The sequence below is a fragment of the Apium graveolens genome, chromosome 1 (assembly GCF_009905375.1).
Source record: "Apium graveolens cultivar Ventura chromosome 1, ASM990537v1, whole genome shotgun sequence".
Classification (NCBI taxonomy): domain Eukaryota; kingdom Viridiplantae; phylum Streptophyta; class Magnoliopsida; order Apiales; family Apiaceae; genus Apium; species Apium graveolens.
Window position 1 is genome coordinate 187,435,530 of NC_133647.1, and position 15,948 is coordinate 187,451,477.

Here is a 15,948-nt window from a genome sequence, read left to right on the forward strand (position 1 = left end):
GGTAGGACGAAACTAGCTTTTCCAAAACCTTCGATTATATTAGATACGCCGGAAATCGTTCCGACTTGAGCTTCAGTTTTGGTTATTTGGGTAAAATATTTTCGGTTCTGTAGAATCGTATGAGTTGTACCCAATCAGCAATGCATATATCTTCAGAAACCATTCCGTATATAATTAAGAAACATAATTTATTTGATAAGAACATAACGCACTACATAGTTCAAACAAAATAAAGCACACAATACAGACTACTATAGTAATTATATGAAACTAATCTTCAGCCTCCCATATGGGAGTTTCGCTAGGTTCATTCAGACCATTAATGCTTATTCCTCCAGTTGTGATTCTAGGAAAATCATCTATATTATTGTTGGCGAAATTTGTTTCTGCCATTTTCTCTTTTGATTTTTGAGAAGATTGGTATAGCTTAACAAGATGATCTGGGGTATGACAATTACGTGTCCAGTGCCCATCCATGCCGCACCTATAGCAAACATTTTCAGTTTTTCCTCCACGTGGTGCCTTTCTTTTACTCTGTGATTCAGATTGCCACTTCCGGTAACCAGAATTGTTATATGGACGAAAATGCCCGTGGCTCCGACCTCGTCCACGGTACCGCCCTTGGCCCCGTCCACCTCTATACCCTTTTCCACGTACATTCTGCTGGAATGACATGTTATTTACTTCAGGTAATGGGGAAGATCCTGTTGGACGGGATTGATGATTCTTAATCACCAATTCATGATTCTGTTCAGCAACGAGGAGAGTTGATAGAAGATCCCCGAACTTAGTAAATTTGCGCTCCATGTACATCTCTGCTAAGTTGATATTGTTGGGGTGAAAAGTTGATAGTGTTTAATCGATTTTTCTTTTTTCCGTAACTTTCTCACCACACATAATAAGCCTAGAACTTATTTTGAACAAAGCAGAGCTATATGCTCGGACACTCTTAAAATCCTGAAGTCTTAAATTAGCCCAATCATTTTCAGCTGCAAGTAGATAAACTAGTTTCTAGTGATCGAACCTATCCTTTAGATTTTCCCATAAAATAAAGGGATCCTCGACTTCTAAGTACTCAGATTTTAAATCTTCATGCATGTGGTGTCGGAGAAAAATTATAGAGGTAAAGTTTTCTTCGGCTGTGGATTTATTTTCTGCCTTTATTGTATCGCCTAATTTCTTTGAACCCAAGTGCAACTTTACATCTTGTACCCATGATAAATAATTATCGTCAGAAATGTCCAAGGCAACGAACGACAAACTTGTAATATTTGTCATATTAAATCTGAATTAACATGAAAAATATTAAATTTTAATTCATCAATGTAAATATTACATAAAATCCTAGTTAATCGGGTGCATTAACAAGTACGCAATAATCAATGTATATATCATTATTATCATTGATATTATAAACAGATCTATATATAAAATGACAAATGGATTTTCACCCGCCATACGGACGTCTGCGTATGCAGGTTATCTCCGACCAATAATAAATTAAAGTGGATAATCCTGCATAAGTTAGTTAGGGGGCAAAAAGTTATTATCCGATAGTTATGCAAATTATAAATTGAGGTACCCACTATACTTCGATATTACCCAAAATTAAATGGTACCGTAAAATAATAGGCGGTGCTATGGCCATATATATTTAAATTATTAGTAGAGGGTATAACCACGTCTACTTCGGTCATATATATATATATATATATATATATATATATATATATAAATTATATATAGAGGGTGTAACCATGTCTACTCATATATATGTAAATTTAAATTAAAAGTATACCTTCTCAGTTTCGGCGGGACTTCGTGCTGATAACGTCATGTAAAATACTAACTATATTATAACAATAGCTGGATTAAATAAAAGGGGCAGAGAGATAATAAAAGGAATGCAAGCAAACAAGAGATTGTTGTAGGTGTGTTCTTTTCAATCACAATTGCATTGTTTTTATAGGCAATGCAAGGAACAAGGCATTAATTGTATATATACAATTTCAAGTGCTAGTTCATAGCCCTACTATTACAAGCTCACAATATTGACTATGTGATAATCATATTATAACAGGGTATTATTAGTTATGTCATTATTTTTTAAAAGCTAGCCACACTGCTGATATCAGTCGTGTGAATTAATACAATATTGGCGGGGGGAACTAAATTTCTAGCAGACGCACTATATATTGTCATGAAATACCAGGTTGCAAAAATGTGCGGCATACACAGATGTGTGATTCTTTTTTAACTGCATACACGCTAGTTCAATCGAATGTATATCCTAATTTGTGATCTTTCGAGTCACATACGAGCAGTAGATATCTTGGGGAATGCGACATATATGCACAAGAAGCACATTTGATTTTACAAGATTGAAATCTGCCAGTTTTTAAACATAATAAAGAGTAAGAAAATACACAGTGAAGCTCTAATTTGCATCATTAATAAGAATATATAGGGGTCTCCAGCCTCGGTCTCGATATTGAGAGTGAAATTAAAATTCTCTAATTCTAATTGCATCACGCGGAATGTCATAAGCTTCCCTAGGCCTTGATTTTGCCAAACCGGCTGTAAACCAGACCTTATCCGACTTGTAGCCTTCAACAGACACACTTGTGACCTTTGTCCACACCAAGACGACCTTTGTCTTCATCCCATCTATGCCTGTCAGTTTACCTCTTATAAGGTTGCATTTAACCCTTGTGGCGTACCTTATCACAGAAGAGTCCTTGAAGGTAATCTCGCAAGCAGAGGGCAAGTGCACAATCAGCCTGGCTTTGGTATCATCAAATTCATAGCATGTTATGTTCTGGGGGAAGAGGCCTACTGGAAGATTGTATTCGCGAAGGAGATCAGGTAAGGTTTTGAGTGGTTTTCCTGCAAAGTTAATGGGATAAAAAAGGAAAGTAGACTGTAAAAAGATGCACGATGTGGGGATGATCATATTTATACATACCTAAAAGGCTAAAACATACTAATGTACAAGCCTCTTACCTTTAAGCTTATCAAAGATCCATTTTGCTTTTTCCTCAACCGTATTTGACAAAGTCTGCAAAATTAAACCACCAAACAGTATGTACTTGTATTAGTAATACCAAACAATAACAAGAAGTATAATAGCAGCAACGCTTTAGCAAATAAGACTGTAGCAGCGTAATTTCATTGTATATTTGAAATTCTCCAAGGACTTGACCATGTATAAGTGAACTGCTAACCAAAATATGATAATAACACTCCTTTGGTCTTTTGGAATGTAAAAGAGGTAAGAGTGGAATAGAAAAGTGTTAAAAAAATCAAAGGTGAAAGATAAGAATGCTGGAGGTCAGATTAAAGGAAACAGAGCTTCCCAATTTCCATTGATGAGGTTTGTGTGAGACATGCGTCGGATGTAGGAATGAGCACTCATTCCTATATCGGTGGAATTTAGCTTGTGTTTAAATTTGTATGAATGGAATGGAATGGAAAGATAAATGAGCAGTATGAATATCTACAAATGAAACAGTACAGATCTCTATTAAATCATATTTGCATAATCGAAAGTAAGTTCAAGACAGCCTGATCTGTGGTTGTCGTGACAGTGTAAGATGAAAAGTTTTTTCACAATGCTACATCTATTTTTTTACATGAGATGAGAGAGAAAAAAACTCTTTGCTCGGAATCCCTTTTGCAATTAAGTATCTGTGAACCGCATAATAGCATATTGAATGAATTTTTAGTTCTCAAAGTGAAGAAACGATACACTGTCATTTTCCTACTTTGCTAAAATGTTTTATACTTCTCAATGTTTCTTAGGGATGCATTCAAAGATGTTTAACTATTGATAGAAGCAAAAGAAAAAAATGTGCTATTCAGTGGTTCTACCAATGGAATTAAAAGAGAGCTGAGTTGACAAGTAACATTTACACTTTAAATCATGTTAGTAGTTTATATTTGTAACACAAATGGCTGTTAAAGAGCAGGGCTATCTGCAAACAAAGTCAAGTCGGCTTGTTGCAACTCACTCGAGCTCAGCAAGAATAGCTTCAGCTACCTTAGACTAATACATGTAATAACTAGAACTTGAATAATGAACCACTTCATTACCTAAGCAAACAGATACATTATTAATCACAAAAGCACCCGTAAGTTCTTGTTATAGAATAAAGAAGCTCTGAAAGTATTTCTAATAAATACGAATAAAACATATATGATATATTGAATCCTAATTCAACAGATAATCCTTGTACATCAAAGTGTAATTTGACTTAGGTCCGCCTCTACTTTCCCCGACTCCACATCAGATAATACTATGAACATACATGTCGAATTGAAAGACAAATAGGACATGTCATTTAGTCATCAATTTTTAATCTTTCTACTTCCAGAAACTGAATATAGGCTAACAAGCATCCACCCAAAGCATTTAAAATCCACTAAATATAAATCAACTACTCATATATTGGCATTCACACTCTATTAGAAGATCTATAAGCATAACTACTAAGGTTCTTTAGTTCCCCGTATAAATCAAGAATACTAACTTATCAATTAGTACGATTTACCATACCAAAATAATAGCATGTATTCAAATTTCAAACAAAAAACCATACATTTACACGCAATTGAGAAGACAATTACTTGTCCATTTCTAATTTTATACACATCAGTGAAGTAGAGATCAAAGTGTTCTGGCCATCTCTCTCTCTCTCTCTCTCTCTCTCTCTCTCTCTCTCTATCTCTATCTCTCTCCCCCCTCTCCCTCTCTCTCTCTCTCACACACACACACAGTTGATGTTCTTGATTTGAACTCAAATCTAAAAGAGAGTACTAATCAAAAAAGCAACATTACACAAAATATACAAGTAAAATCACACAAACATACATAAAGAATGAGTGAAAGAATGTACATACAGTGAGATCTTGAGAAATGTTAGAGCACTCTTCTTTAGCTTTCTTTGAAAGCCAAAAGCTCCCTGCTTTAATGCTTCCCATTTTCACCAAAGCCTTCTCCATCTCTCTCACTACTCTCTCTCCAACGATTTTTAAGTAAAGATAAAGAGATTAGAGAGAATGTAACAAATATTCCTGGATTGCTGGCTGTGAATGTGATGCAGCTGTACTTAAATAAGATCCACTCTCATTTAAAAATTTGAAACAAATACATAAACAAAAATCTTTAAATATTTTTAATAAAATGTATTTTTAAATTCAGTAAATGAATAACTTTAAAATTAATGCATGTAAATTGTAATAACGGTGAGAAAATTGTTTGTTAAATTCTAAAATCGGGAAAAGCGTTTTTACTTTAAAAATTGCTGAATTGTTTTAATTTTTGCAAAAAGTAGACATACCTTCTAAAAAACATTATTTTTATACGTATACTGTTGACACGTATTTCGAGGTTTCAATAAAGTATAGTTTCAGAATTTTTTTAAAAAAAAAATATTATATAATTATAATTTAAACGAGTATTGAAAAGTGTGACGAAAAATAACGTAAATAATCCAGTAAGACTGTGGAATATATTATATTTCAAATTATGCATAAATTAAAAAAATACTAAACAGTCATATAATTTTCTTAAAAATACTTTTTTCACCCGCATCTGATCGCACATGAGTTTTCCATAGGACTAGCAAAACGGAGCTTAATCATCTAAGTTTGATTGAATGAGGCACGCACAAGCTGTGCATCGTGTGTATTGTATTGTGGTGCTATTGCAATTTACTACGCTAACCTGGATATGGCCAGTTTGTTTCGACTGGTCTGGAGAATTTACTTATTTCCAATGAATTTGCTTGATATATAATTATTATAATTAATTTTTTCTATTATTTATCCTTCAAAATTTCTTTAAGTAGCTTTTTAAAATTTACCTTTTGAAATTAAAAACTTTTTTAATGGTTTAAATTTTGTCAAAAAAAGCTTTTTTTAATAGTAAAATATCAAGCACTAATATTAAAAATTTATTTGGGGAAGTGACTAGGGTGTGATATTTCTAGATTCATGTATTGAGTTTTTCAAAATAAAAAGAGTAAAGTATAAAGTATAATTCAGTTTGAAAAATTTGGAATCGATAAATCTTAAGATACTGTGATTTTTCAAATAAATTTGTCTGCATTTGAATGTGTCCATTTCTTCATAGTTTACAGGAAAAACTTAAAACTAAAAAAAATATAATTTTTACTTTTTTTAAAAGTAGAGTTATCATTTTTATATTTATTATTTTTCTATAAATTTAATTAATCTTGAGTGTGTTAATAATCAACATAAATACTACTAACAAAAATTGGGTACATCATTTTGAATATTTTTTTATAAGGATTTACTCTAGTTTATGATATCATGAAAAAGGTAAAAAAAAGAGAGAGTAAATTCGAGTGTTCCAGCTTTTATTTTACCTTAGAGCAACTCCAAGAGTTTGGTCCAAATTTGAACCGAACCCTCTCCAACTTCAACAGTTTAGTCTAAATTTCGGTCCAAATCTCAAAATGTTTATTTAATTATTTTGACTATAGTTACGGGCAATATTTTGACTATCTTGGAGGAAGTCGATTTAATTTGTCAGACTAAATTAATAATTTAGTTCTCATCGCATTTTCATATATGTTGTGTTTCAAATTAAGTTTTATGTGTTGTAATATTTATTTTAATGTTTGAATGTATTCTTAATTTGAATTCAAGAAATGCAATGATATTTATTTAATTATGTTTAAATATTTTTTAATTTAAATAAATAATAATATTATACTAATATCGGTTAATTGCATTTATAAATATCCGAAATCAAAATTTTATATAATAAACTAAAAGAAATATATTAAAAATTATTATTTTAATCTCGGTAGGCCTAAATTTAGACCGGCATTCATCCGTCCAAATTTAAACCAAGATTTAGGCGTTGGGTGAATTTGGACCGAAATTGGTCCAAATTTGGACCATTAGGCAACTTTTGAAGTAGGCCTTAAGAGGAAGAGAAGGTGTATTTTAATATACATACACACGTACGAGTGAATGTATATCTAACAACATCTTCCAACGACTCATGGTACGGAAGTGAAGACATTCAAGTGTGTTTCAACTCCAGATCTGCTACATTTCTGACACAAACATAAAACAGGTGAACCAACTAAACCCCAGTTAATTTTCTTAATTTAGTACTACCATCTTTACACTTCACTTCTTTAAATTCTGTTTTATTTGATCTTTATTTTATGTGTTTTGTTTGTGTACTATGAAGTCTATGATGGGTTAATTGTATATTCCCTGTCATTTCACATAGGTAATAGGTTGTCCTGTATTACTCAATTTGGAAATTTATCTTTCTGCCCCCTTTTGATTGATGTGTTTTTTGAGAATTAATGTTGTAAATTAATGTAAAAGTCAACATTCTTTAGGAAAGATTTGATTTTTATGGCAAAGATTACATTTTTACAGAATTTTGATATTCAAAGTGCAAACATGCATGTCTTTTGTACATACAATCGACCTTTTGTTACCGAGAGAAGAGGGTTATGGTGTTACGGGTAGGCAAAAGATTAATTTGTTGGTACAAAATGTGAAATGTCCAAGTTTGGATGGTCAATGTTGTGAAATGGTTAATTTACTCTCTTTCTATCATAATTATTTTGTGAATGTTTTAATTGGATATGATTTTGTGTTGCATAGTTGTTTATAGCATAATCTTTTAGGATCACCACTTTTGCTGCTGGCTCTATTTAGTTGCTATGCTGTTGTGTTTTTCTTGATAAATTTGTTGAAAAAAAATATATGATATTTTGATGTAATAGGTTGACTGATCATTTAGCTATCATGGATGATGAGATGATTATGCTAAACAATGTAATGTCAGCTGAGCTAGCTATTCAAAGGGAGCTTGAGTACAGAACTAAAATGGAACTACTGAACTTTCAGCATCTAAACCCCTTGAAACCTTTAATCCCTACACAGGTAAGGTTTCATATATAATAGCTAGAGCCTATATTATAACAAATTAAGTTGATGCAGTCGGCTTGAAAATTTATTGTAGGGGTGTGTAATTGGGAAGATGTTTCTCTGTTTATGCAATCTGTTCACATTTTTAGTACCTAGGTATAAATGAAGCACCTCTTATATGTTAAGCGTGTCGATAAACCCAAATAGTTTGCAATTGAGATTCGTTGCTTCTTTCAAGTTATGTACTCTTTTATGCAGCTTTGTTTAGTTTACATCAGTAATTTTCATGAAGTTACAGTTTACCTTTTGGTGTTTTTCTTGAAATGAATACGATTATACATTCATACCACCATTCACACACTGTAGGGGCCTCCTCGAAGTCAACTAGGGTCTAAGAGGAAAGAGCCAACGAGCAACTCCCCAGTCTTTCCTGAACATCAGGCTTCTTCAAGCGGCCTAGTGTTAAAAAATCATCCCGCTGTACTTGTCTGCCATGCCTGCACGTTGGCCTTTGCTACATTGTTTCATCTCAGGCAGCATTGCGAAAGTAGAAGACACCATGAAAAATTGATTGATTTCAAGAAGATGGGAAGGGGTTTCAGCAACCCACTATCATGTGATCTATGTAAATCTCCAGGCTCAAGTGTTCTTGTGATAGAAGGTCATCTTAACGGACTAAAGCATGCTCAATCTCTTATGGCCTTCGAGAATAAAAAGATGGCCAGAGCTGGACAAGCTTGGCTGCAAACTGTAAATGGTCCCTCAAACGGCAGATCTGCTAGGTGAATTTATCGGATGGAGCAGAATCTGGAGTTTAACTTATTGATTGCCTGCTAATACTCAGGTACTCTCTTCCCTTTGAATTATGCTTGCCATGCATCAATTGTGTTGGGACTGGGTGTTGTTCATTGATTTGTACAACTGGATAAAGAGAATACTCCTTGAATATTTTGTATGCTATTGAATAGTACCTAATGTCTAAGAGAATCCGTAGGCTTATTGTCACGGAGTAAGCTGATGGTAATTAGGACTATGAAGCTATGCAAGGTTGCTGTCTTTAGAATATCTCTTATAAGTACAGTTGTTGGTTTTCAGAATTTTATAATTTAATTAATCATTACATGTAATTAAGGGGACTTCTCCATGCATCTTTATTTTGTATGTGACACGGCTAGATCCTGTAAAAACCATACTGAAAGTAATCTATTTAATACAGCCAGATATCCACCTATAATATAACATTTACAGGGCCACCATCTCATGATTTTTATTATTGTATTTATTATGTATGGATCATAATTGACATAGAAAGAATGTTCTGCTGCTAATGGTACATTGGTTCATACTTATCAAAGTTTATAGTCACTCTTTGAGTTGTCAGAACCTATTTCACTTCTTATTTATCTGCGATTTTCAACTTGCAAAAAGGTAGCATACTACTTGGGATATGTTTCAGTGGTATTGTTACGAAGATTAAATCAGAAAAAAGAAACAAAAATTGGGACTGGAAGCAATATATTAACAACATTCATTATATCATCAAGCTTTCCATCACACCATCGGTTATCCCTTTCGGTATATCGAAGCCTTTCATGTTCTCTTAACAACTATAAACCAACTGGCGATTTATTAGGTACTTCATGGAGTATCTAAAATACATTAAAGAGATTGTAGACGCTTGAGAAGCATTTGAGGTTATGATGTACACACTGCTGACTAATTCAAGAACTGACTGTTTACCTTTACAGTTCAATGTGAAGAAGCTTGGAGGGGGTTCAAGCAGATGTACTGGCAAGTCATTGCATGTGCAGATATTCTTCTCAAACAATGAAGCAGTGTTGGATTGATTTAGTTTCATCTTCCTTAGCCTGTAATCAGGTCTAGTTACTTTGGGTGCTGTATTAAAGTACTGTTTTAGAGTTTATTTTGACAATCCATATTGCATAATGTTCTGCATCTCAACCTTTGCTTTCTGAAAGTCATGCATATTTTTTCACAAGTAATTACACTGTTGGCAATTGTAGATTTACGGGTCAAAGACGAGGCACAAACATTATGGAGTCGGAACATCAAAATGTTTGTGTTTCGTTGGTTAAGAATGGATGGGAATGAAATGTAAATCGCGATGAGAATTGGGGGTAAGAGATGATGAAGAATATTGGTATTTAACTATTTATGTCAATAATTTTCCTTCCGAACCGAATTGCGTTTTATGTGTGTGATATCTTCAGTACATGACTTGATTAAGCTGATAACCCAATGTATATAGAAATGTTTGCATAAGTTAGCAAAATATGCATTATATAAATACCTATATGTATGTCTGTATATCTTGGTTCTTGCAATTAGTCTGGTAACTCTGGACATAGGGAATGTATGCACCTATGAGACCCTCTACAAGAAATCAACTTAAATCATCTGGTATATGCTAAAGTTAGCTAAATGTTTACTTCTGTATGAATTCAGTTTTGTAACTTTATTGGAACACTGAATTTCTGTTTTTCCCCTGAATCGGTTCCCCATATACGTGTGCATATATCAGTAGCTGTCCTTTCCGCATTGATGGCATCATTCACAATCATGTCCTGGAAAGAATTAAAAAAATTATTGGTCTACTAACTATCCCTGTGTAGTTGGACTGGAAATTAGAATTTTTTGTTTAAATGCCTTACTGAGGTGGAGACCTTGTTGGTACACTAGAACAGTTCCAACAATCTCTGTCTTTATATTACTCTTTGAAAAGAAAATTGAGGGAGGAATAAAAAAGTCAGTAATTTGTGTCAACATCCGATGTAGAGTTTTATCCTCCAACTCTATCATTTGATTCTGGTAGAAGGGAAGATGAACCTATGCTCTTCTACAGTTAACAATTATTGTAGCAGTTAACCGGAGTGACAAACTTATATCAGATTGAAAATCCTTGTTTCTGTTCAGGGATGGTAGATAGTAATATAGTGATGAGAGAGATATTACATGTTTCTGGAATGACTTGCACAATGCACTTGTGTGGTCCTGGACTCCTGTCTAACTAAACTTTGTTGGACCGATGCCAAATATGAAACATGGGTTAAGGCGTTAAGCCCATTCTGTAGTCATCTGTTTTTCAGTCCAGTATCTCTTTTTTTCAGGAAAGTTAGAAATCAAATGTGCAAAATATTGAACCTATTACTTAATTGTTATTATTTTAATAATGAGATAATTCAAATAATAATCACTTATCTCGTGTTATGTTTCGATTCTCAATTAGAACATATTTTAATTTGTATGATATAAAAAAATGAAGAGAAAATTGCTCTACTTAGGAAAATTATATGAATATATGGTGTATTTTTAAGGATTGAGTTCTAATTTTTTAATTAAATTCTGTAATTATAAAAATACCCTTGCATTCATATTAAAAAAATAATTATACTCGTTTAAGTTACGTGATTACTTATTTCTGAACATTAAGATGAAAAATGAAACTATTTAAATAGTGCATAAAATTTGACATTACAAAATCTATTACACTAGTATAAAATAATTGTATTTTAGTATAGTACAATAATGTGACAATCTAAGTGCTATAGACCCTCGTAGTGTAGTAGTACATCAATAGTCCCACCACAAGTGACACAACTTGTCATCTGAAAAGGCCGGCGTGATTGTCAACAAAAATGAACGGGATCGGTTTTATCTTTATCATCCAATAAACAAGAAGGTTTGTGGTGAAACTCCCCTTTTTAAAACCTTAATCAAGGGACAAATTTGGAAACTGGTGCTCCTATAAAGCCACATTTTTTAATTGCTTTTCTCGTTAAAAGCATTGGATTGCATAAAAACAAACGAGGTTCATTGATAATTGTGCCACAATTACTACAATAGATTCCCCCTTCACGTGCAAGGAGGACCACATGTGAGGGCAGTTTCGTCACACAAACGCTCGTTTTATTATTTATCTCTTCACGGCAGCCGGCAAAGCTCCGTAAATTTCTCACAGAATTTACATCCGGTTTTGGAAATCAAAGTATACGAATATTTAAATTGCTACTTACGTAGTTAGGTTACGTGATTGTATAACTGTGGTAGCTAAATTGAACTTACTTTTTGGACTTTTTTATGATGTAATTTGAAACTTTTTATTTATTTAAAGTTTTGATAGTGTTAAATTAAAATCATTCTTCTCAAATTTCACAAAGTCAATTGAATAAAATACTTGGAAATACGAATAAAAATTATGTCAAGGACTTAGAATTTTAGAGTAACAAGTTTTTTAATATAATTTCAGATCTCATGCAAGTGGGAGTATTCATATTCACTTCTTGTTACCCTGATAACAATTTATTGTGAATACGAAAAATGAATTAATATCAAAAAATCGGCGTCCATAATTCTGCTCGACACATATATGAGTTTTCGAGTTATATTATTAATGTAAGATCCTAGTAAGGTTTTTTGACTCATAAATAAGTTCTCAGATGAATGGAAGTGTTGAAATATTAATGTAAAATCTTGGTAAAGACTTTTTAGTGAGCGAGAATGTTAAAATATAATTTTTATTTACTCGTGCATTTAGAATTAAAAATTTTTACTTCAACTCTAGTTCTATTTTCTCACTTATCAATTCATTTAACAAAATTTAAATATATGAGCTGTACAGAAAAAAAACTGATGAAAATTTAACAAAAAAAAACTGATGAAAACTTTAATGGTACACATTTCTAGGATCTGGATTATTCACAAATTTTTACTCCCTCCGTCCAATATTGTTTTTCCTATTTTGATTTTCGATACTGTTCGTGGTAAACGATTGACTACTAATTTACGTCTAATCAATAAAATCAAACATAATCATGAGTGATTTTGTTGGATTCGTATTTATGAGTACTTTAATACAATGAAATTTTTATATTTAATACTTATACGGTATTAAAGATATTAACAATTAAAATTGTGCATAGATAAACGTATTCAACACAAATATGAAATATTTTTAGGGAGGGAAGGAGTATTAAATTGAGTGCATGTTAATCTTGTTTTGCAACCTTGATGCATTGCTTAATGGACCCGCATTGGGATTTGATGAGAGAAAAGCCCAACTTTACGGCTCGATGATAATTACATTCTAGTACGGAGAATCTCTAACATTGTTAAAATGACTGAATTGTCCTCTTGAAGCTCCGTGCGTATATCCTGTAGTGTCTGTACGAGAATGGTATTCAGGAATATTTAGTAGCTGTTCCATCATCTACTGCTGTCTTGCAGCTAGCTGTCGTTTTAACGTATTCTCGTAATTTCATCAATTTTTTTTTTATTTTAATATTTAACATTAGGTAGCCTCTTTTTTGTGCGTGAAAAAAGATAGACAATAGAACGAAAATAACTAACCTGGTGATTTTTCGTTGTATTTAGTAAGGAGCTTGGGGTTTTTTCTAAGTTAATTTTTATCGTAAAATGGATAAATATCACATGACAAATGATGGAAATCATATACTCGTAAACTATTTTTTGCATTCAATTATATTGGGGCCGTTTGGTCTATGGTTGACGAGTGAATTACTCAATCTTATACATTAGTATTTAAATTAGTAATTGTGACATATGAAACAAGAAACTCATTTCATTTACAAGTGATCGTAGGTAAAGCATACCCTTCCCATTTCTTGTGATCACATATGATTCTCGTTTTAATTTATTTCTAATTCCGAGTTCTTCATTCCCATTCACGATTCAATTTTTTCTTTCGATTCAATTCTAATTTTGATTTTCCACCACGATCCAAATACCGTATTGTGTTTAAGAAACTCTTTTTTGGATATAAAAGAAACAAATAGAAAATTTGATTTTTTTAGCTTATCCTTAAATAAATTATTTAAAAGAAAACAAAAGGAATATGAAGATTTGAAAAGAAGTTATCTTTATTTGTTACTTAATTTTTTTTTTCACACTCTTAAAAAGATTAATAGAGGAAAGAAAGTCATTTTCTCTTATTTTTCTTTATTTTTGAATTCGGTAACACAGGCTTAGGACTTCTACCTAGTACCTACTACTCATATCAGCACGAAGACTCCTTCCTGGGTGATTTGGATTAAATCGCAAAAATTAATTTAATTCTAATCTGACATGAACAAAAATCAAAATAAGTTTTGTCTTTCATTCATCTAATTTAATAAATCGAGATTCGTGTTTTGGTTCCAATTTTATGTTAAACCAACACGTTATTAAATCGAACCATTTATATGTAATGATATATACTAAATTATTAATTATATATTACTCTATGATTGAACTCCATCAAAATTATCATTATTTAATCAAATTTATAGTTCAACCGACAATACAAGTTTACTATCCTTGCATTTGTGTCCCTCTAAATCATTGTTTGAATTCGTTTGTACTTGTTACTCGTTACCGTAAGTTTTTGATCATTATTATTCAAGAAGTTCTATTTGCCATTACTTAATTAATAAATTATAATTTGCAGGCTACTTATGTACTCAGGTGGGAAATGTTATATTTTATTTTGTAGTAATTTTAATTATTTATGATAATTATTATATCATTGATCTCAAATCCATTAATCCCCTATAACAAGTTATATTGGATTGAGAGTCGCAGGTTGATTTCCAATTTTTAAAAATTATAACATATGATTTAGTTTATTTGATCTCTAATACAAAATAAACTTATTCGCGGTCACCAGGACTGCTATCTTTTTTGTGGCCTCTGACCAATATAAAACAAATATGCATAAGCTATATATTATAATTTTGAATCAAAATTTACGATTACAATTTGTACGTGAATAAGAACGTAAAACTTTTCTTAATATATCAGCCGTTAATAGTCTATCACGAGGGGACATACAAGACCACAAATACACTTTGTTGCTTAGTTGCCCCCAGGGTTATCTCGTGAAACAAAATACTCGGTGCCGAGTAAAAATTCAAATTCAAATCGAAAAATGAAATCAACATAGGAGTTAGAAAATTCAGAAAAAAAATTTGTGGAAGTAAACGGGCTCTTAATTTCTTCTTTTCTTTTTCTTCATCTCAAAAAATTGAGTATTTATTTGATATTTTAAAGAATTGTTAATAATCTATGAGTTTTAAAAGATTTTCGTTGATTTTAATTTTTCATGAATTTTGATGGAGTTGATCCAAAATCTTGTAAAGTCTTACAGATTTTGTAAAGTTTTTTTGAAATTCATCAAAATTTTATTTATTTTGAAGAGATTTCAAAATATCAAAATTGTGCTAGCAAATCCATTAAAATTCACAACTTTTTTAAGTAAAAGAAAATTCATGGACTTTTGAATACCATCAAATTTTGATGGATTTTTTAAAATCAAAATTGAATACCACCAAATTTTAATTGACTTTTTAAAATCTAAATTGAATACATTCAGATTTTAAAAAAGACTTTTTCCAATTTTTAATGAATACCTTCAAATAAGAATTATTTAAAATCCAAATTAAATACCCCATAATTTCAAAAATACATAAAAATCCTTTAAAATCTCAATTGAATACATGCACCGAAAGTACAGCGTACAAGATCGTGTGCTAGGGAATATGTCAAAATTAAAATTGTAAAAAAAAACATAAAAAAAAAGTAGAATCGGACCAACACAAAATCCATCCCGCCCCAGGCGGCTCCACCCGTTTGGAAGCTACCAGCAGGCAGCAACTGATGGAAGAGAATCCGATCGCACATGAACCAATCAAACCCCGCATTTATGCTCCCACACACACCATTATTGTATATTCACACAACTGGATACAAGTGTAATTTCACATTGCATAACCCTAAAACTATACCTCAGGAGACCCTCGTCATCCTAGCAAAACCAAGGACTGGGGACCACTTTGTCTGGTACATAAATATAAAAGAATCAAGTACTTTAAAATGACTTGGATTTAAAAGCAATCTATTAAAAAGCTGTCACCATTTAGTTTTTTATTAGCAAGTAGATTAAAGCATCAACAAGTTTGGTGCCAAATAACGCGGACGTGTAGACACTACACAGTGTATTGTCGGATAAGA

The 15,948-nt window shown here is 32.0% G+C and overlaps 2 protein-coding genes and 1 long non-coding RNA gene across 4 annotated transcripts; 1 reads left to right on the plus strand and 2 right to left on the minus strand.

Annotated features, from left to right (window-relative positions):
* Positions 1–270: 270 nt before the first annotated feature.
* On the minus strand, positions 271–813 carry LOC141713431 (uncharacterized). The gene has a single exon (XM_074516858.1). It carries the CDS (start codon positions 811–813, stop codon positions 271–273), a length of 543 nt encoding a protein of 180 aa, XP_074372959.1.
* Positions 814–2,349: 1,536 nt separating this feature from the next.
* LOC141673435 (uncharacterized protein At5g01610) lies at positions 2,350–5,091 on the minus strand. The gene is made up of 3 exons (XM_074480181.1): positions 4,900–5,091; positions 3,004–3,058; positions 2,350–2,886 (listed from the first exon to the last, which is right to left on the minus strand). The coding sequence occupies exons 1-3, from the start codon at positions 4,999–5,001 to the stop codon at positions 2,504–2,506; spliced, it is 540 nt and encodes a 179-aa protein (XP_074336282.1). The 5' UTR covers positions 5,002–5,091; the 3' UTR covers positions 2,350–2,503.
* Positions 5,092–6,964: 1,873 nt separating this feature from the next.
* On the plus strand, positions 6,965–10,300 carry LOC141673441 (uncharacterized). 2 transcript variants are annotated; one of them, XR_012555825.1, is made up of 5 exons: positions 6,965–7,108; positions 7,779–7,938; positions 8,290–8,767; positions 9,672–9,801; positions 9,948–10,300. It is a non-coding gene; the product is annotated as an uncharacterized LOC141673441 (long non-coding RNA). The 2 variants fall into 2 exon arrangements; XR_012555824.1 differs by having other exon boundaries at positions 9,672–10,299.
* The last annotated feature ends 5,648 nt before the right edge of the window (positions 10,301–15,948 follow it).

Excerpts from the sequence above, each read along its gene's own strand:
- LOC141713431 (XM_074516858.1), bottom strand. The coding sequence starts at position 813 with ATGTACATGGAGCGCAAATTTACTAAGTTCGGGGATCTTCTATCAACT.
- LOC141673435 (XM_074480181.1), bottom strand. The coding sequence starts at position 5,001 with ATGGAGAAGGCTTTGGTGAAAATGGGAAGCATTAAAGCAGGGAGCTTT. Across the intron at positions 3,059-4,899 it reads ACATTTCTCAAGATCTCACT|ACTTTGTCAAATACGGTTGA; the intron begins GTATGTACATTC and ends TTAATTTTGCAG. Across the intron at positions 2,887-3,003 it reads GATCTTTGATAAGCTTAAAG|GAAAACCACTCAAAACCTTA; the intron begins GTAAGAGGCTTG and ends TTAACTTTGCAG.